Source organism: Sphaerodactylus townsendi, linkage group LG09, assembly GCF_021028975.2.
Source record: "Sphaerodactylus townsendi isolate TG3544 linkage group LG09, MPM_Stown_v2.3, whole genome shotgun sequence".
NCBI classification, from domain to species: Eukaryota; Metazoa; Chordata; class Lepidosauria; order Squamata; family Sphaerodactylidae; genus Sphaerodactylus; species Sphaerodactylus townsendi.
Window position 1 is genome coordinate 59,420,031 of NC_059433.1, and position 21,009 is coordinate 59,441,039.

At 38.7% G+C, this 21,009-nt stretch overlaps 1 protein-coding gene across 2 annotated transcripts in view; it reads right to left on the minus strand.

Moving 5' to 3' along the window:
- The window catches only part of PDE7A (phosphodiesterase 7A), a 65,422-nt gene that overhangs the window by 21,111 nt on the left and 23,302 nt on the right, over nt 1-21,009 (minus strand). The window contains exons 3-5 of one of the 2 annotated variants that reach the window (XM_048507749.1): nt 17,106-17,189; nt 3,121-3,272; nt 829-892 (exon numbers count right to left, since the gene is read on the minus strand). In XM_048507749.1, coding sequence (XP_048363706.1) covers nt 829-892; nt 3,121-3,272; nt 17,106-17,189 — 300 coding nt within the window. The remainder of the gene's footprint in view (nt 1-828; nt 893-3,120; nt 3,273-17,105; nt 17,190-21,009) is intronic. The other variant, XM_048507750.1, reaches the window with a different exon arrangement.

The window sequence follows — 21,009 nt, forward strand, 5'->3', positions numbered from 1 at the left end:
ATTTTATTCTCAGCTGTTCACTGCCTAAACTTTTCTTTCAACATTAAAAAAAATTATTTACCTTATATCACAAAAAGTGTTCAAAGCAGGAAAGGTTATTTGTTGAGACAAATGATCTCATACACCACACAGCAATTATTTTCTATACAGTCAGTCCACAAGTATATGTCAAACATGCAAAAATACTATTAAATATTAAAGTGAAAAAGAGGACAATTCTCTTTCCTGCCCTTTATTCCTCCAAGGAAATTCAGACCACATGCCCTTCCTCATTTTATTATCACAACAGCGCTGAGGTAGGTGAGAGTGGCTGGCCCAAGGTCACCCAGACAGATATTTAAAACAGTCAATTTGAGCCAGAGAATTTCCTTGAAAAAAATGATACTTGCCACAAGCACCTTGGAGACCCACGAGATTTTCAGGGTATAATGCTTTTGACTGTCAAAGTTTTCTTCATTTGGGCAGTATCTCATTGTTCTTATCTGAGGAAGGGAGCTTTGACTCTGGAAACCTTATACCCCAAAAATCTTGTTACTGGTGTTACTGGACTCAAATCTACCTGACTACTGCAGACCTACACAGCTCTGAAACTTCCCACAAATACCAACTATTCCATACTCTAAAAAAGGAAATGTTGAAAAGTGTAGTCTATTAGGAGACTACAAGTTCAACTGGCTTTCTGTGACTAAATACTGGACTCAGATTAAGGAAGTATTTTGTTTACGGAGGGTATGTACAATGCCCGCAGAAGAGACAAACTCAATGACAAGACAGAAAAATAGAAAGTATGGGGGCTGGCATAACATCCATGCCTGATGGTTTCCTTACCATTTGTTAGCCTGTCAAAGAGGAAGATATCAAAATTCCAGTTTCCAACTTTCTCTAGCATACACTGAAAGAGATAAACAGAATATTTTATTCTGAGATAATGCACAGCATTTTCATACATTATGGATTAGAATCATTCTGAAAGCCCCTTAGGATTAAATATCAGTACTGAGAGACAGCAGCAAAGTGTTGGTTTTGAGGCTGCTGTGTCACTGTGTTTGCCTTTAGACTAGGCACTAGCAAGACTGCTTGAAACTGAGATCAATAGAGAATCAGTTCTGACTCTGGAACCGAGGTAGTCCCAACAGAGTAAGTGGTAAAATGAAGCTTAGCAGGCCTTAAGTGTAATTAGTTTGTTGTCTCAGAACACAACAAACTGCAAGAACAGGAAACTCCACCCACTTCAGGAACTTTCCACAACTACATGGGCTGAAGAAGGTCCAAATAATCCTAACTAAAAGGCAAAACACTGTCCTGATTGCAAGACTTTGTTAATTCATGCCTCCAAGTATTTCATTTTGAAACTTATGGCAAGCAGGAAAGAGTTCCTTCACTCTGGAGGAATAGCTAAGCTTTTAAAAGACGCTCTCATCAGGCCACAAAGCCAGGCTCCTGGAACTGCGAGTAGAAAGGGAAAAGAAATCTGTCAGTCTAGTCAGTGAGCCTTAGAAAAGAGCCATTCTGAATTGGAGGCTCTGTCAGGCAACACCTTCAGATTTCTCCCTTCAGAACAGACACAGTCAAGGAGGGGGGATTTGTCTTTACTTAGGCTGCCGCACAACCAAAGCATTTGAAAAAGAGCTCTTTTGAGTACAACTCTATCAAATCATGTCCTCTGGGTAAACTGGTGACAAAGCAGGCAGCTATGTTTTGTGATACTCCAGGCAGATAAGGCAGAGAGAATATACATTTATCAGTGCCATTTTAAAGCCAGAGTCAGCATAATCCAGAGAAGGCCTTCTCTTAGTCATAATGACAAATAGGAAAGCCAGAAATGTTTCTTCTACAAATTTAGTTTACTCCTCTCTATAATTATTATTGATAACAATAAAAACTTTTTAGATAAACAAGTCTCCTCAGCCTCAAAAATGAGATGAAGAACAAACACAGGACAACAACAGAGAATGGAAAAAAGAAAACTTCTTGTGTTCATGCAATCATTTTGGGAGGGCGGTTTATAAATACAATAATAAATAAATAAATAAATAAAATCAAAGGGAGAAGGAGCACTCCTAGTTTACCAGAAAAAAATTAAAATCTTTTCCACAACTGGCCTGTGTACACAATTCAAATATGAGACAGCTCAGAAGACACAATGATGGACAATTATTCTACAAAGTGCATTCATCTCTGGGAATGTTCTATGACCAATTAAAAGCACGCAAAAATTGTTCCCCAAGTTTCAGAATTCCAAAGAAGCCTTGAGGTTCTGAGGTTCTGCTCTAAACCGAAGTGATCCAAATGCATAAGCATGCTACCACACAGAGATAAGCTGCACAGGAGAGGATATGCATTCTGTAGATAACAATGATTTGGCTCAGGTTATACAGACCTATGTAAAACAATGGCACATATGTGTGTATGAATCTCATTTTAGCCACTTTTCTTCCATGTCAAATTTATATGAGTGGGGACGGGGTGATAGCAATGGCGTTGGACCATAGATTAAGTCATTTTATGAAGATGTATTTCCTCATCAAAAGACTACTGAAAAGTCACCAGGCCGGGGCGGGGGGGGGGTGTGGGTGGGTGTGTATTGCATTTGCCATTATCCAGAAATATCCATTCAGAAGCAAAAGAGCTACCCGGCTGCTATGTTGTTAACAAGCTTAACTGCAGGGAGAACATTCAAGACCAATTGTTAGTCACAGAAACTGAACAAAGTACTCTCAGCTTATCTGGTTTAGGGCAACTAGTTCTACAAAGCATTTTGTTTGGTATTATTTTGAGTAATCTTTGAAGTCTTTCTGCCCAGCTTCATTATTTACCACTATTTGCAGAACAAGAAACATTTGTTTTGCCTTTGAAGTGGACACTATTTTTATCTATATATCTATACAAATTATTTCCCACAGTGCCAAATTAACATTCTTGTTATTGGCAATAATTCCCATTCAACACCAACACAGTATAAGTCATTTGCAGGGCAGTCCTGCACTAAGCTACTCTAGACTGAAGTAATCCTGGACTTCAGGATTACACTGTTAGTTAACTCCAGACTTTATCATACGTAAATATTTCTTTCAGGGCAGAGTAATAAGGCAGTTTGAATCTGGAATATCACACACAAACCTTAGCTTGTCCATTATAATCATCATCTAAAATGTTTGAAGAACTTGGAAGAGTGGTACCACGGAAGAAACGGGAAGATCTTAAGTACCGCTGGAAACTCAGTAACCTTCGGATATTTCTTGCAGACACAGAAACTTCAATGTCAGAATTTGCTGGGGAAGAAAAATGTAAAAACTTAATACATACTATATATTCACACATATATAACTGTTTTATGAAAAGCAATACCACTGAGTAATAAGAGCTCTCTGTTCTACACAGGTACCTTGGGTTGGATCCAGCACAGTCCCCCACCAGAACAAGATTTCAGGGAGCATCTCAAACTGCCAGGAAAACTGAGGAAGCCATGCGCCATGAGAAAGTTCTGCTCCATGAACAGAAAGAAGCCTCTGCGACACAGAAATACTGTGCTGGATCCAGCAAATTAATCTGGCCTTAAAACCCCCCAGATATGATAGTTAAGTTTCCTGGCATATTTAAATGTCAAACAACTACCCCCATTGCAGTTGGGAAAAAAATTAGTAGGACCTATTTTCTGAATCATCACATATACAATACAACACAACTGAGATTATATCATTAATGGATAAACTTAGAAAACTGGCAATAAACTTTCATTTGAAAACTCAAAATTGAATTAATTCTATGGTATATTTATTATGTTTTAACTTTTTAAATATAAAAACATAGCAAAGAAATCCTAAGAAATGGGGAAAAGGTCAGACTGCATAAAGGACTAGGTGGCTCCTGAATTCTATTGCAAAAATTATTTAACCAAAGTATTGAAAGGATTTCAGAAGAATCCTACAATCAGTTTAATCAAGGCTAACTACCAAATAGTGTGACAAACCCAAAAGTGTGTGTGTGGGTAATAGTGTGTAATTCACACACAAATAGGAATGGAGTGGGAAAAGGAATATAGACTCTCCAAACCTGCTCTCAATTCATTAACCTAAGTAATATTAGAAGAGTAACAAGCCTGAGATAACAGAAAGCACATAATTCCAAAGTGTATTTCTCTTTTTCCCCTACTTTGTACGCAGTGTTCTCAAGAACACTCTGACCACTGGTGCCTGCTCACACTAAGTCCAGCAATGAAAACATTACCACTATTCACAGAATTCCAATTCACGTAGACAAGAATTTTGCTTCACCTTTTAACTGCAGCTACCTAAGACCCTTTTATGTTAATTTTCTGGAACAGAAGCAACTACAACTGCAGTTCCTTCTGCCACTGAGGTAACATGAGAAGGTTTGGGCCAAGCAAGAACTAGCATTGTCTCACACCACCATCCTGATGCAGTGTAAAGAGGTACACTGCAAATGTAACAAGAGAAGAAGGCCTAAGTTATATGCTTCCTATGAACTGTTCTCTCATCTTTCCTAAATGAAAGAAATGTATCAGTTTTGCAATCAAAACCACATTATCTTCTTCAGGACACAAGATGCTATTAATGTTTCATCACAAGACTGCACTAACATCCTTAAGTGCGTAGGTATCACATTCTTCAGCCATCTAGTTCAAAAATCATAAAAACCAAGTATTCCACATTATTATTCCTGAAGAAGAATAACAATTTTCATTACTCAACTCAACACCTAGTAAGTACTGCTCCTCTTTAGCTAACCAAAACATTATGATGCTTCTGGTAACATGTTAAAAAGATCACCCCATTGCTCGCAAGACACACATTTTTACCAGATCATGAATTATCCCTTTCCTCAAGCTCCCTTTTAAAAGTATTGACATTTCTAGAGGATGAAGGATTTCACCTCTGTTCAAAGGTGTCATGATCCTGAAGATAGAACAAAGGCAGATCAACAGTTGTTGCTGTTTTTACCTTAAGAATCTAGAGTTTGAAATACTCTCTTGCTTTCATTCTAGAACAAACTTTTTCAAAAACTACATACAGAAAAGGAATGTGTAGGTGCCCATACTAACGGCAAATAAAGACTTTGGATGTTGTGTGGTTTCTGGGCTGTATGGCTGTGTCCTAGTAGCATTTTCTCCTGATGTTTCGCCTGCATCTGTGGCTGGCACCTTCAAAGGATCACGATCCTGAAGATCCTCTGAAGATGCCAGCCATAGATGAAGGCGAAATGTCAGGAGAAAATGCTACTAGAACACGGCCATGTAGCCCAGAAACCACACAACACCCCAATGATTCCAGCCATGAAAACCCTGACAATACAATAAAGACTTTCTGGCTCATAATTTCATGGTTTACACCAGATATAGTTGGGCTTGTGCAAATGGAGTTTTCCTAGATGTTGAAAGTAGCAGCAAAACCATGTTATTGAGGGAACACCAGTCAATAAAGGAAGGGAGAAACATGTTTAGACAAGAAGGCAAATTTACCTCAATGTAATAATTTCTGGATTTAATTTCTGTAACAATTTCTGGATTAATGTAACAATTTCTGGATTTAATATAGTTAAATATGGTGTGTTTTAGAAAGCAGCATTCACACATTCTTATATGCTAAACTTCAGAGATCAGAAGTAGATGATTCATTAATGTTAACATACAGGTCTGTTTTTCAAACAGCTAGTATTATTGATATGATTATAAGCCCTTCTAACAATATGCAGGAGTATATCATTAGTAAGAATGGATATATTTACAACTGTGCATATAGTCACAATACAAATAAGTTCAAACAGGTAATATATAAACACTGGCATATTATTTTCGATATCCCTGGGTATTCCCTTTATCCTAGATTTGGGCTTTGCAGAAAAAATCAGAGATTCTCTTGTTAAAACGGACATTCTTAAAGTTCCACTCCCTGCCTATCCCATCAAATGGCATTACAAATGTGGGCATTATAGCATCCATGAATATCTCAGAGTTTAGCGATTTCAATGTAACTAAGAAATAGATTTGGCAAACGCCAAGGAATGTGCTTACCTGATTCAGTGCCCATATTTCTACACATTGGGAAGTCCATGAGGGTGTTATGCACACGCCTAGTCGAACACCGCTCAAAGTTTAGAAGTAAGTGTTTGCACAGACCACTGGTGCAATATTTTTACAAAGGAGTCATACTGAAGATGATTTTAAATTTTGTGTACTGTATGAACATAAGAGAAGCCCCTTTAAGCGAAGCAAGGTCAGAGGCAAATTACTCCAGGTGGAAGCCAAGCTAATTTTTACTTTCCATTTATGTTTCCTTTCTGGTCTCAACAAGATAGACTACACATGTTTCCTTTGAATAATTTTTATTCAGGTTATGTTAGATGTTGTCTCTGTTGGGATATGATTTGTTAACGTGCTCTTCATGCATATCCTTGATGAATATTTGTAAGAGGAGGACAGTCTTTCAGGTTTTTTGTGACTTCTCTTACTAGTGCTGATTACTTACAGCTGTGCTTAATTTATTGGTTTGATACATGTCTCTACCTCAGATATTTGCTATTAGACATTTACTATAAAACTGTTGGGTGCAAAGTTCTATCTGATGATTGAAACATAAAAAGGCCACTATGTGTATTGCAAATTTTATAATTTTAGAAGGCTTACCTATTTATTATTATACCAGCGGGGGCCGGCCATGCGTTGCTGTGGCAATTGTCCTTCTCAGCACAGTCTGCAACCCACACAGATGTCTATGCAGGTCCAATGATCCGCAGCATAGCCTTTTGGGGTGGTCAAATGGAATCCCTCTTTCCCTTTTCAATTCACATTGTTATATGGTGGTGTCTTGTTTTTTTAGTATAAGGTAACCCTTTCCATTCCACAACGGAACTGTCCAGAGTGCGAATCCTGCTGTCCATGAGGCTGGTTGACACGCACAGTCCTGGCTTGGGTAACGCAAAACTAGGGCAAAGAAGCTATCCCAGTCAGGCAGCAGAGACACGGTGGTGAGACACTCAGATCGAGGCCAGCTCCCTGGGTTCTTAAAGGGCCATGTGCAAAAGAAGCGGAGCCAGTAGTGTTGGTTCGCCCCCACCCCACGGATTTTCTTAGAAGAAAAAGGCAAACTCCAGCTCGCTTTTAGTAAAAGGGAGCAGTGGCGAATATGGGTGAGGAAGAGGGTAAGTGGTGGTTGGATGTGAGGGAAGGCAGAGTGAGGTGTGTGAGGATGAGCTGGATGTGTATGAAAGTATGTGTGTTATGTGGTAGCAGTGGATGAGGCACAGAGAGTGAAAGTTACCTGCGTGTGAGGGGGGAACCCCACCTGACGTCTCACTCGGCAAAGTGTGTATGTGTTTCACTTCCAGTCGTATTACCTAACAGTATTACCTATTTACTGTTTTCACTGTTCATCTCTGCCCATCTGCACGAACATTCTAAGCCCTCATACCAAGCCCTCAGGCCACAGACAGACAGGATGCAAGAACATTCTAAGGGTGACAGTTAAACACAAACAGCTTCATGGCCTGGTACACCAGGAAAAAGATGTTTTACCTGGCTCAGGTATGGACTTTCAGCGATTTGAAGGTCCGATTACCTGCCCGCAACAGGGAGGAACGTCATGTGAAAATTTGGGGGCGAGCCGTCCAGCCGTTTCGGCATTAGGGAGTGACTAACAAAGTCACTGTTAGCTTTTTATATATATAGACTAGCGGGGCCCAGCCAGGCGTTGCTGTGGCTTATTGTGGTGAAATGGGAAAGGAACAGTAGTAGCAAATCAATTGCAGAAGCCAGCAGTATGTGCTCATGCAAACACGCAGCCTGATACTGTGCGATGTCATTGATGTGTGTGCCCGCATTTCTTGGCGGGGGGGGGGGGGATGGAAAGGCATGATCCTGTACATGGGAGTAAGTTTGGTTGGTGGCAATGGGTGTCGCTTCTGAGGAAACCCTCTGAAGGGCGCGATGCGGCCATGCAAAGTATGTCACGGTTGCTGTACCAAGCTTACTCCTGAGTAATGGGTGCCTTGTTTTCTTAACTGTAACCACAGTATTCAGGGAATCTAGGGTGCCTGGCCCCTCCCTCCCTTTCATTGCATGTCGCCCCTCACTCTCTTCCCTCCCTCACTTCTTTTCCCTTGCATGCCAACCCTCCCCCTCCCTCCCTTCCCTTCCCCTCCGCTAGGGTGGGTGGGTCATATCAAGATGCTGGGCCCCCTGCCTCCCCTCCCTTGCATGCCACCCCTCACTCTCTCCCCTCTCTCACTTCTCCCCTTGCATGCCTCCCCCTCCATCCCCTTCTTCTCCATCCCTTTCTTCCCTTGCATGCCACCCCTCCCTCTCCCTCCCTTCCCTCTCCCTCGTGTGTATGTGTGTGTATGTGTTTCACTTCCACTCAAGTTATTGCCTATGTACTGTTTTCACTGCTCATATCTGGCCATCTGAGTGAACATTCTAAGCAGCACGAACATTCTAAGGGTTACAGTTACACACAGGCAGCTGCATGTCCTTCAACAGGGAGCGCCAGGAAAAAGGCGTTTTACCTGGGCCAGGTGTGAAATTTCAGGTATGTGAACATCTAAAAACACTCTCACCTGGCTGACTATAATAGCTGGGAATTTTCAGATGAATTGGCCCAGCAGTTACTGAGTTACACTATCATCAACAAAAACACTGTTAGCTTTTTATATATATAAATTATGGATCTTGATAATTATATGGTATCTTAATGTACTTCTTTATATGTACTGCTTTTAAAAATATTTATTGTGACTTATAATTTATTAATATTTATTAATATTTACTTATTATTATTTGAGAATGATTTTATTGATAGTTACATCTATTTATCACCATATATTACATTCTACTATTACATTGTACTTCGTCTAGATAAGCTGTTGGACAGTGCTAAGGTGGAATCAGCAGTTGTGGTCACACTGGCACCGACAACATTGGGAAATGTAGCCAGGAGCTTTTGGAGGCTAAATTTAGGCTACTAGGCAACATGTTGAAGTCCAGGACTCCCAAGGTGGCATTCTCAGAAATGCTACCTGTTCCACATGCAGGGCCAGCTAGGCAAGTGGAGATACAGGGTCTCAATGTGTGGATGAGAAGGTGGTATAAGGCAGAGGATTTCAGATTTGTTAGGAACTGCGGAACCTTTTGGGACAAGGCAGGTCTATACAAAAGGGACGAGCTTCATCTTAACCAAAAAGGAACCAGACTGCTGGTGCTCAAAATTAAAAAGGTGGCAGAACAGCTTTTAAACTGATCCCTGGGGAAAAGCCGACAGGAGCTGAGGTGACTTCGGTTCAGAATACAGTATCTATGGGGATGTAGACAGAGAGGGAGGTTTTTCTAAATCAACCACATATAAGCATGGAACATAGCAATGTACACGTGATAAGTGATAGTGTCTACAAAGGGCTAGAGCAGGGGTAGGGAACCTGCGGCTCTCCAGATGTTCAGGAACTACCATTCCCATCAGCCTCTGTCAGCATGGCCAATTGGCCATGCTGGTAGGGGCTGATGGGAATTGTAGTTCCTGAACATCTGGAGAGCCGCAGGTTCCCTACCCCTGGGCTAGAGGGCAAAGCACAAAAATCCCAGGTTAGGGACAAAAACAGGGTATACAGCTGTCTCTATGCTTAGTCGAAGCCTTCGACCTAAAATAGGAAAGCTGGAGTACAGGGTTTTGAAGGAGGACATTGATATAGTGGGCATCACAAAGACATGGCGGAATGAGGAGAACCAGTGAGATGCTGCTATCCCAGGTTACAGGAAGTATAGGACAGGGCGTATTGGGGGTGGTGTTGCTCTCTACGTCAAAGAGAGCAGATTGTCACATAAAATAGACAATGTAAGGGGAGCTGATTCCCCTACAAAAGCACTGTGGATATTAATACCAGGTGTAAAGGATAGTCTAATATTAGGAATATATTATCGTCCCCCTGACCAAAGCACACAGGAGGATTCTGAGATGGAAAAAGAAATTAGAGATACCAACAAAAGCAAAAACGTAGTGGTAATGCGTGATTTCAACTATCCCCACATAAACTGAAAAAATGCATGTTCAGGTCATAATAAGGAAAGAGTATTCTTGGATATGCTAAATGACTGTGGCTTAGAGCAGATGGTTGTGGCACCAACCAGGGAAGAGGTGATCCTAGATTTAATTCTATGTGGAACCCAGGACCTGGTACGGGAAGTCAGAGTTGTTGAGCCGATGGGGAACAGCGACTACAATGCTGTCAGATTCTGTATCTCTGCATGCGAGCAAGTGACTAAGCTGCACTAATGTAGTTATATTCACCTTCAGAAAGGGAAATTTCTCAAAGATGAGGGGGACAGTGCGCAGGAAGTTGAAAGGGAAAATCAAGAGAGTCAAAACTGTCCATGATGCTTGGAGGTTATTTAAAAACACAGTAATAAAAGCTCAGCTGTAATGTGTTCTGCAGGTTAGGAAAGGCAGCACCCAGTCCAAAAGTCACCACCCAGAGCCCTTTGGGGATGGGGAGGTATAAAAATCCAATCAATCAATCAATCAATCAATCAATCAATCAATACATAAACGTCACCATGGTTAGCAAGGGAGGTTAAGGAAATTATCAGAAAAAGATGTCTTTTAGAAAATTGAAGTCCAGATTGACTGATGAAGAATGCGAGAAAGAACACAAATGGTGGCAAAAGAGAAGCAAGTTAGCTGTAAGGGAGGCAAAAAAGGATTATGAGGAACGCATGGTTGCGAACACCAAGACCAGCAACGAACAGTTCTTCAAGTACATCAAAAGCAGGAAGCCAGCTAGGGAAGCGGTAGGCCCATTAGATGACAAAGGAACAAAGGTGTGCTAAGGAAGGACAGGGAAATCGCAGAGAAGCTGAATGAATTATTTGCATCTGCCTTCACCCAAGAGAGAAGGTAAGGAAAATTCCTGCACCTGAACTAGGCTCCTTAGGAGGCAAATCCAAGGAACTAGCAAAGACAGTGGTAGATAAGAAGTTCTGGCAGCCATTGATAAACTAAATGCTACCAAATCCCCTGGCCCAGATTGCATCCACCCAGGAAATGTATATAATGATAGAACCAACCAAAATACCATATTTAATACATTTAGATTTTTAGGTTAAACACTTGAACCCAGAGATAGTTAGCAATTTGCTGATCCTAGTTGACTAATTTATAGTCTTGCTAATGAAAAGTTCCAGAGATAAGAAAAATAAATAAATAATTCAATTTTTGGCTTATTTAACTGCTACTTAAATCAAGTTTAATTGGAAGTCTGAAATCCTAGTTTCTTGGTCTCATTTAATGCATTTTCATGAAATATGAATAAAAATCATTGTGCACACTGGAGTTTGCTCTTCAGCTACAGTTTCTCAGGAAATTTTCAACACCAAGCTTGCATCATCTTCTAAATGACATTTGAAGGACACATTAAGTTCTACAACAGCTGTTGAGATGTCTGTGTTCCAAGCTGTGACTGGTTAGCAAAGACATAATAAATTAAGTAAGAATGGGTATAAAGCAGTCATATTAGTGAATTCACATGTGTCTGAGCGCTATGATGTACTGCTTAAAATAAGGCACTGTACAAAAGCAAGAAATCAGAGCATGTTTTGACAAATTATTGTCAGAGAAAGAATGACAACTACTTCCAACACAATAGTCATCCTAAAAATGCTGAGAACAATTTACCAAGTAGTTGATAAAGGAATGATGGTCAGCACACTATTATGTATTAGGTGCATGAAAGTACACCAGTCACACATACCCCACTAAAGCACGCAAAAAGCATACTACTAGTAAAGCTACACACTGGACTGAAAAACTATTCCATGCTGTTACTTCTTCCTGTAATCATCCCATCTTTTTGTCTTTGATGGAAGACCAACTGGCAGTTTCAGAACTGTGTATCGTGTTACAGGGTTTTCTTATTCACAGGACAGCCCACCCCCAAAATCATAAAAACCATAAAGCAAGGAGGAGTCAAACTCAATCCATATCCACTCAAAGTACAGATTTACTTCTTGTCTGACACACACACAAAAACTGAAAGGGGGTTATAATCAATCTATATATCTAACAAAGTCATGTGACCCCCATCTGTGGATATCTAAATTCCTACATTTGAAATATACCAACACTACACAGATTTTCCTGCAAGCTTAGGGAATTCCTTAACAATAATGAAAGCTGCTTTGGGTCTTCATTGAAGAGAAAAGTGGGATATAAATGAAATAAATAACTAATATAACCGAAGATGGGAAAAACATAAAAGACTGGTGAATGGGTGAGAAGGAGAGAAGAAAGAGTGAAAAAGGGAGAGGCTATGGGGGCTTCCAGAGAATGGAAAGAGGAAATAGTGGCAGAGGGGAAAACAAGATGCCTCCTTAACTCCTTGCAGGTCCCCTGCTTGTACAAATATATTTTAGGACGGTTCTGGAGAACAAAGTATTTAAGCATAAAGAAATAAACTTTTATCATTAAAGTCTAAACTACCTAAAAATGTAAGCTTTAAGAATAATGTGTTAAAATGGTGCTCCACTAATCTTATTCCAGTGACGTATAATAGCAAGTTTTGAGCTTGATAGTTCAAATTTAGCTAGCTATCAATATCAGTATTTGGTATGAAGCACCAGAGAATAGAAAGGTAAACTGGCAGCCTGGGGTACAACCTTATCCCAAGGGTTCCCCCTGAGTCTATTACAGCCATATCTTTCCCTCCGTGGAAATGAGCAGCACAACCATTTCTGCTAGAATGTTCCATTATATATCTCAGTAACTCACGATATTTTGGGGTGCTGTGTGGTTTCCGGGCTGTATGGCCATGTTCTAGCAGCATTCTCTCCTGACGTTTCGCCTACATCTGTGGCTGGCATCTTCAGAGGAAGATCCTCTGAAGATGCCAGCTACAGATGCAGGCGAAACGTCAGGGGAGAATGCTGCTAGAACACGGCCATGCAGCCTGGAAACCACACAGCACCCCAGTGATTCCAGCCGTGAAAGCCTTCGACAGTTCACTTTATTTTGCTTGTATCTTACCTTCAACAGAGAAGGGAGTTGGTAGAATCTTCGCAAAGCCTCTAGTTCACAACAGAAAGGATGTGAAGAGTGTAAAGAGCCTCCAACCTGTGTCTCAACCCAAATACAAATAGGTGGAGCTAATTTTGCTGACTGCTCAACATTTACTCAGTTCAAATTTATTTATATCCCGTCTTTCTGTTCAGAAAGAACACTCAGTACAATAAATACAAAACATAAAAATTATTAATCAGAATAAAACAGGTATTTAAATAAAGATGTATATGAAATGACAATATTTTTCCTATAAAATTAGTTATAAGCAGTTTGATGTTTTGATGATCTGCCTATTCCAATTTAAAAAGATCAAATGTCTGGGCATGGATTACCTTTTGATTTTTTAAAAAGAAGATATATTTTCAGTGTTAATGTTTTGATGGATTTCAGTTAACTCAAACCTAAGATAAATGTTACAAGTTGCAAATTTCTGAAAAGAAGTACCTGTTTTTGTCTGTCTGCTCAACTATTGCACACAAAAATATTACGTGCTATTGAAAGGCATAGAACATCAACCTCCATTCTTCTCCACTACTATCTCAAAGCCTAAGGCATTCATATCAAGGGTTCCATGGTGAAAGGGTACTTTATTAGCAACAGGAAAACTCCACAAATGCACAGAGTCCACTCACCAATGAATAGCTCCTGTTATAAGTAAGCAAACTCATCCAAGAAGGTTTTGCGAATCCGACAAGAAAGAGTGATAAAGCAGTACTCTTCTACTGGTTGGCAGAAAAAGAGTGAGGCTTAATTTAGACATTCTGCAAATTTAGACATGTCTGCAAACGATGGCTTAAAGATCAGTTCCTTTCTTTCTTACCTATCAGTTCTTTCCCTTCCCCTTTCCATTACGGTATCTACTACAGACACATTTTAGCACATCATTTATGTCTTTTTAGATATTTATACCCAACTTTTTGCCAGTGGGGATCAAAGCAGTGTGTAGCTTTCTCTCCTCCTCTATTTTATTCTCGCAACAATTACCCTACGATAAAGGGATTGAGTGCCTGGCCCAAAATCACCCAGCAAGCATTCTTGGCAGAATGGGATTCAAACGAGTCTAGCCCAACACTCTGAACCATTGTAACACACTGATTCTCATTATCAGGATTCGCTATTGGTAAAGCTGATCAGGATTGGTCAAAACCATAGGTTTACAAGTCCAGTTCAAACTAAGGTTCCAAGACAATCTCAGTTGTATCTAATCGTACTTATCTTTCATGAACATGCAATACTAAACAATGATTACTGCAAACCATGGAGGGGAAAGAGAATTTGCACACCATGTAAACACAGTGAAGAGCCTACAAACCCTGCGCATTAAAAAGGATAAAAAACCATTCTTCCTGTTTATCTGGTCACTGGGAACAGCAAATAAATATTTGTAGAAAGCATGCATGAAAGATAATTCAGCTGTTTTGAAAAATCTTGTGTCTTTTTAGATATTTTTAGATATCTACCACTTCAATAAAACATGTAGGAGTAGCCAAAGCAATAAAACATGTAGGAGTAGCCAAAGCAAAAAACGCTGAGACCTGATATAAAGCTGCTTCCCAGCATAGAACAATGAGATCTGTAATAAACTTCTCTGATTGTGGATATTATCTAAAGGAGCTATATTACGTCTGAGAATTTGGAAGTCCTTTATACAATACTCAAGTGAATCAGTGAAGCTTATCAAATACCTTACTATTCTGTGCTGAGAAGCAGCTAACCATTTTTAAATATTTGTGAAGTATGAATATATATCTTCCTTTGATGCCAGGAAAAGAAAATTCCACACTTCACTTCCGTAAGTGGATAACATAGTATCACTTTGCAGAAAAATTAGAGGAATAATTATATCCAAAATGTAAAGCATTACAATAACTCACTGAAGCATTTTAAAATATTTTCTTTTAAGTTTGCTCAAATACCTTTACATTGTATTTTACTACTTGTAGATAGATTGTAGTTCAACTTTTTGAAGACTCATTCTTTTTGTTAGCAGCCCTTCATGCTGTATATGGAGAGCAATTATCAGCTCTTTCATCTGCCTAGGCAGGCCACAAGTTACTCAGTCCATGCAACCAAGCATTAAAGTCAGTAAATGGGGAAAGGAACTTCACAACGTTTACAGACAAGAAAGAAAGTTTCTGACAATGGAACATGTCACTGCAACAATGCCTTCTGACATGCCTCATCATCATAGGAAAAGTCTCCATGTAAAGAACTGCAATTTGGTTCAGGTTTCTACCAAGCTTTATTTTGAGGAAAGAACATCACCTACAGTATTAGGAAACTTTCTGAAGAACAACTATCATTAAGTGGAAGACTCATTAGAACAGTGGTTCTCAATCTGTGGCTCGTGACCCCTTTGGGGGTCGAACGACCCTTTCACAGGGGTCATCTAAGACTCTCTGCATCAGTGTTCTTCATCTGTAAAATGGATAAATGTTAGGGTTGGGGGTCACCACAACATGAGGAACTGTATTAAAGGGTCGTGGCATTAGGAAGGTTGAGAACCACTGCATTAGAAGGCCATTGAGCTACAAAAATGTGACAGGAAGTCATAGACAGATTCATGTGACAGGAATGGCCTTCACCTTCACCTAGTGTGCGTTCACCTAGTGTCAAGGCCAGGACAACAGGTAACAAGTGAAAAAAGACCAGGGTCAGAGCTATGGAGGAATCCCCTCCAATATGAAGTGATCTCACCTCACCAAACTAGATGAGACCTTGTCCCGGAATCCACACCACCATTTAGTAATGAGTTCCCACTAGGAAAATCCTTTTAATGATTCTGGGCCAGGACCATCACAATGCAGGGGAAGAAGGGCTCCTGCCTTCTCCTACCTCTTTCTGAGTCAAAATGGCTTCAGGAGGTGTTATTTGCTAGTGTTGTTTATTTGCCATTGCAGCTACAAGGCATGACAGCTTCTGCCAGGCAGATAGGCCATCTGCTTTGGTTGTATCTAGGTTTTATTCACTTTGAGAGTCAAAGCCAATAGTTGTAACAAGAGGCCTCTTCAGGCATGGGTCTGGTTTTGTTGAATGGCTGGGGAGTCTCTACCCAATTGTAGCACAGCTGGAAAATGAACAGGAGAGAGGTCTGCGAATAGGACAGGAGGTTCTTCTTCCACACCCTCTAGACTTTCTTCAGTAATTCTAGCAGGAACTGAACAAGCTTCCCCACCACCACAGTGGTCCAGCCAGAATTACCATCCAACACTGTGAAAAGGAATTCCTCTATGGAAACGCAAATGATAGCATTTTCTTAGAGACACTATGTCACAAAATGATAGCATTTTCTTAGAGACACCATGTCATTTATTTCAGTCCTCAGACTGTATACAAAGAGAGAAAGGAGGCAACACAAGCTTGTTTTCTCCTCAGCAATTCTTTCCAAAAGTAATAAAAAGGGAGCCAGCTGTAGAAAGATTTCTGACCCGGAAGAAAGGACTCTATGACCCACCTGAAAGTCATGAAGACCACTACCTCAGGGAGGGAAGTTCTTCAGGAAAGAATTGAAGGCTACACAGTCACTGGGGATTTTTACCGTTGGAATTTCAAATTATATAAAACAACTGCCCAGAATAAATTATAGAAGCATAAAATATTTTCTACAAATATTCAGCATGTGGTAGGGAGATAAACCTATATAACAAAGTTTACAAGACAATTCTGTAAATGATCAACATATGGATATGGTTTTGGTGTTTATAATGGGTAAGTAATCATGTAAGGTTTCATGAAATGAGGTCCATCATTCTATTTAGTCAAGTATAGAGCATGCTAGAGAATATGGATGTTCCACTTCTGCCAAGAAAGAATTCTATTTTCAGCATAACATCATGTGGATTTAGAAAAGTATTGTACTATCGTGTATTGTACTATCCTGTATATATTCTGTGCATACATAATTTCTCAAAGCAGAAATTATAACTTTTACAGGAAATTAAGAACAATTTTAATTTCCATTTTAAAACCAGTCAAGTAAGTGAAGCCCAGCAGCCAAAAAACAAATGGTATTCTTCATTATTGTTCTGCTATTATTTAAATACTTACAGTGAAAAATACGGAAATCAATGTATGGATGAGAACCTCTTCTCTCTGTTTCAAATCCTGCCCGACTTCTTACTCGTACATCTCCTAGAAATAGGGTCAAGAGTGAAATACACCATGTCGAAGAGCTACAGAGAAAATTGCAACTGAGTATAGTTGCAAGGTGTATATGTATGTTGTGTAACAGTCATACAACAACCTACTCAATATCTATTGACTTAAGAGTTGATATTTCAAAATAAAGTTTTTTTCCAACTTTTCAAACTTGCAATTGCATGTTCTGCATTAAACTGTTCTCTGCCTCAGGTTATAGCCAAATGCATAAGTACTTAGGTGAAGTTGCATTTGCTAGGCTACATCATTGTACAGGAACAAGTGTTAGAATTTTATTTTTGCTTCTTGGCACCATAACATTGTTCAAAAAGGTCAGTTAAATTATAATAAATTTTAAATTAACCATTTTTTCAATTATAATTGTTGCCAAAGATTAGTTATTTACATTCAGCTGTTTGAATATTGCACAAGACCCTATTAAAATACTAAAAGCATTAGCAATCTAGAGATTAAAAATTGTTTTCCTACTTCAGCTAAGCAGTCACCTCAAACAGGTATTATTACTAATAAGCTGACCATATAAGTTTTTAAAAAAAGAAAATGCAATATATTCATACAAATTTACATTCACTACCACAGTTTGGAATTCTGGGACAATCACAGCTATGTTTAAAAGCTTTGCAAGACTCCCGAAAAACTTCTACATATGTGGAAGAAGTTAGATTCTTAATATTTTAAACTAACTATAGGCCAATCAAACAATTATACAACTGCTTTTATTTCACTGTTCAAATTCTGGAAGCGATGTGAAGGCGGGGGGGGGGGAGCGGTTAGGTAGGTATTCTTCCAACAGAAAAAAAACTGGGGACACTTTGGGGGGCACTAACAATAAAATCTCTTATAAAATTCCTTTAGAGGAATGTGTGAAGTTCTTCTTAAGATTTTTCTCACTTAATATGCATAACATGAAAAAATTATCAGACATGTTCAATTTCTACAATGAAAAAACTGGTAAATTTAAGGGGTCACTGAAAAAATAATTTTTCACATTTTGGGATGAATGACATGAAAAGTAAGGTTTCACTCAAAATATGTAGAATGAAAATTAGATAATATCACTGATGTATAACTGTAGACATTTACAACTTTTTCAAGAATGTATTTTGTGTTTAAGGGTAAAGAACTTTGGCAACAATTAACATGCTTTAATGTGGCTGATACTGCATAATTAAACAGTTCAGTGTTTTCAATATTGTGATGTTTAACGTAGCCTCCAAATAGGCTGGTGGGGGCTACATATTGTGACTGTGTCAGAGTGTCTCCATCCAATTAACATACTTTTTTATTTTACTACAGAATTTGTTTTCTATCTTCACCTTATCATTTCCTACCTCGTGGATTATTTTCTACCTCAAATTAAGATAGATGTGCTATGGAGGCTTACGGTGTGGGAATCTGCAACTTAAGTCAATACTTGCAATTTAACTTCTATGAAGACATTAACTTTTAAATTCCATAAATATGCCAAACAATACAATTTTATATGCTTATGAAGTTATAAATAGTGATTTTGCGCTGTTCAATCAGTAAAAAAATAGTTGAACTTTGCTAGGAAAGTATTGTATATATTTCATTTTTTTCAAAAGTTCTATTTTTCTGAAGAAACTGGAACCCCATCCCACCCATTCAAAATTTCCAGAAATGTTACACTTCTACTGTCCAACTGTATTTTCTGAACAAGGCTACTTTGAGCAGTGTTGCTGAAGATACTATCTGCCATTCTAATTTGTGTGTGTAACTATAAATATAATACAGACCTTGCAGAATCAACTTTGTACATGTTGAAAGCTCTTCTGTGAAATTATAGTCATCTTAAAAAGTAAGACACTGAAGTTGCATAATATTCTTAGCAAATTGTCAGTGTACATGAGCTGTTGAGCTTTACCAAGAAAATTTAGAGAATTAAATTTAGAGAATTTTGCAATACAAAATAAAATAAGCATTGAAAGTACATCTTGTAGACAGGAAACACACAAGATAGAATAGTAATAAATTTAAAATCACATTTATATGCAACTACTAGAAAGAGTTGCATACATTCACAGACTTTCAGACCTACCCTTCCTACTGCAGCCAATATCCTATCTCCAATATAAAAGCCACTCCTAAAGTTGAGGGACACACAACATAGAGGAAGCAGCTACTTTCCATGCAGGATTCTTTTTGGATTCTGAGTGACCAACACTGTTTATTCAACTCTGCTAAGAAAATATTTTAGGTAATTCACAGGTTGTGTTTTTTATTTTAAAAAACAAGGTTTGCTCCACTTTACACACAGGACAACACCAAAGACCAGAGGCAACTCACATGTAACATTTTATGTGTTTTATACCTAATCTATACGCCAGGATATTTGCAAGAGCCAATTATACAAACATATCTTCAGAACCATATCTACAAAACTTCCCTATCAGGATTATTCCAAGGTAATAGACTGGACTTCAACGGTGGTATCTAACATGCTGCCATAATCTGCAATTCAGCTGCATCTGAATGAATCACAAATAGTCACAAGAAATGAACTCTACCACAGATAATAAGGCATTCCAAGATAACTGTTATTTATGAACTAAGGATGATTATGAGAGCTTTTAACTTTGAAGTATATTGCTGCTTGAATGTTGTCATTCAACATTTATTCCACTGATATGCTGAAAAATATATTGCAAACAAAAAGCTTCAAAACTCAAGGACCACTTCTGTTCAGACTTGACAGAAATTGATCCTACTTTTATTTAAAATACTGTCACAGGGCAAAACCAAATGATATCAATGAGAAACTGGTCCCCAGAAATTATAAGCAACGAATTTAAGTCTCACTTAATCAGATTCTCCTTCAAGAATTAATGAATTTGCTACATCATCAAGAATAACTGGGCATAGTCACAACACCCAGTTTTTCCTACAACTACTACTACGAGAGGAAACAGATTGCACAATTCTTAGAGCTCAACGTTCAGAGGATCACTCTCCCACCTGTTCAGATCTTCAGGTCAATCCCTGCTAAGAATCCATTCTTTGAGGAGATAAGCACATCCAATAGAAAAAGTAAAAACTTTTAGTAAGGACTTCCCATGATAATGGAGTAATTTATCAGAGATCTGGTAAGGTTCCTCCCTCTCTCCTGGCTTTTAGGAAGAAATATAAAGTATGTCATTTTGACCTGGTCTTTGGAACGTTATGATTCAGCTGTGTGTTTTCTTGTATAATGTAGAAACTGTTATCTAACTGTTTTTATTATAAATAACCAACGCAAATATTGAAAAGCAACACAAATATTTCTAAGATAGAATGTTCCACATTCAAAAATACAGCTTAAATTTAGACTGCCCATAACTTTTTTCAGCATCACAGTAAGTTTGCATTTACCGGACTATAATTAAGACAACTCTATAGAAGAGTTAATATGCTCTTCACCTAGGAACACAGCAGTAACTACCTTTATTACTTTTTTTCTGAAGTGATCAGGGCAGCTTATAAGGTCTCCTCTTTATATCAACAAACAGACCAGCTAGCTTCAGGTCACCCAGCGAGACTGATACCGTATTTCCCCGAATATAAGACAGTGTCTTATATTAATTTTTGCTCCCAAAGATGCGCTATGTCTTATTTTCAGGGGATGTCTTATTTTTCTGTGTTCTGTTCGTCGGGCATGCTTCCAAACAAAAACTTTGCTATGTCTTACTTTTGGGGGATGCCTTATATTTCGCACTTCAGCAAAACCTCTACTACGTCTTATTTTCAGGGGATGTCTTGTATTTGGGGAAACAGGGTATATAAGCAAGGAAGTTAC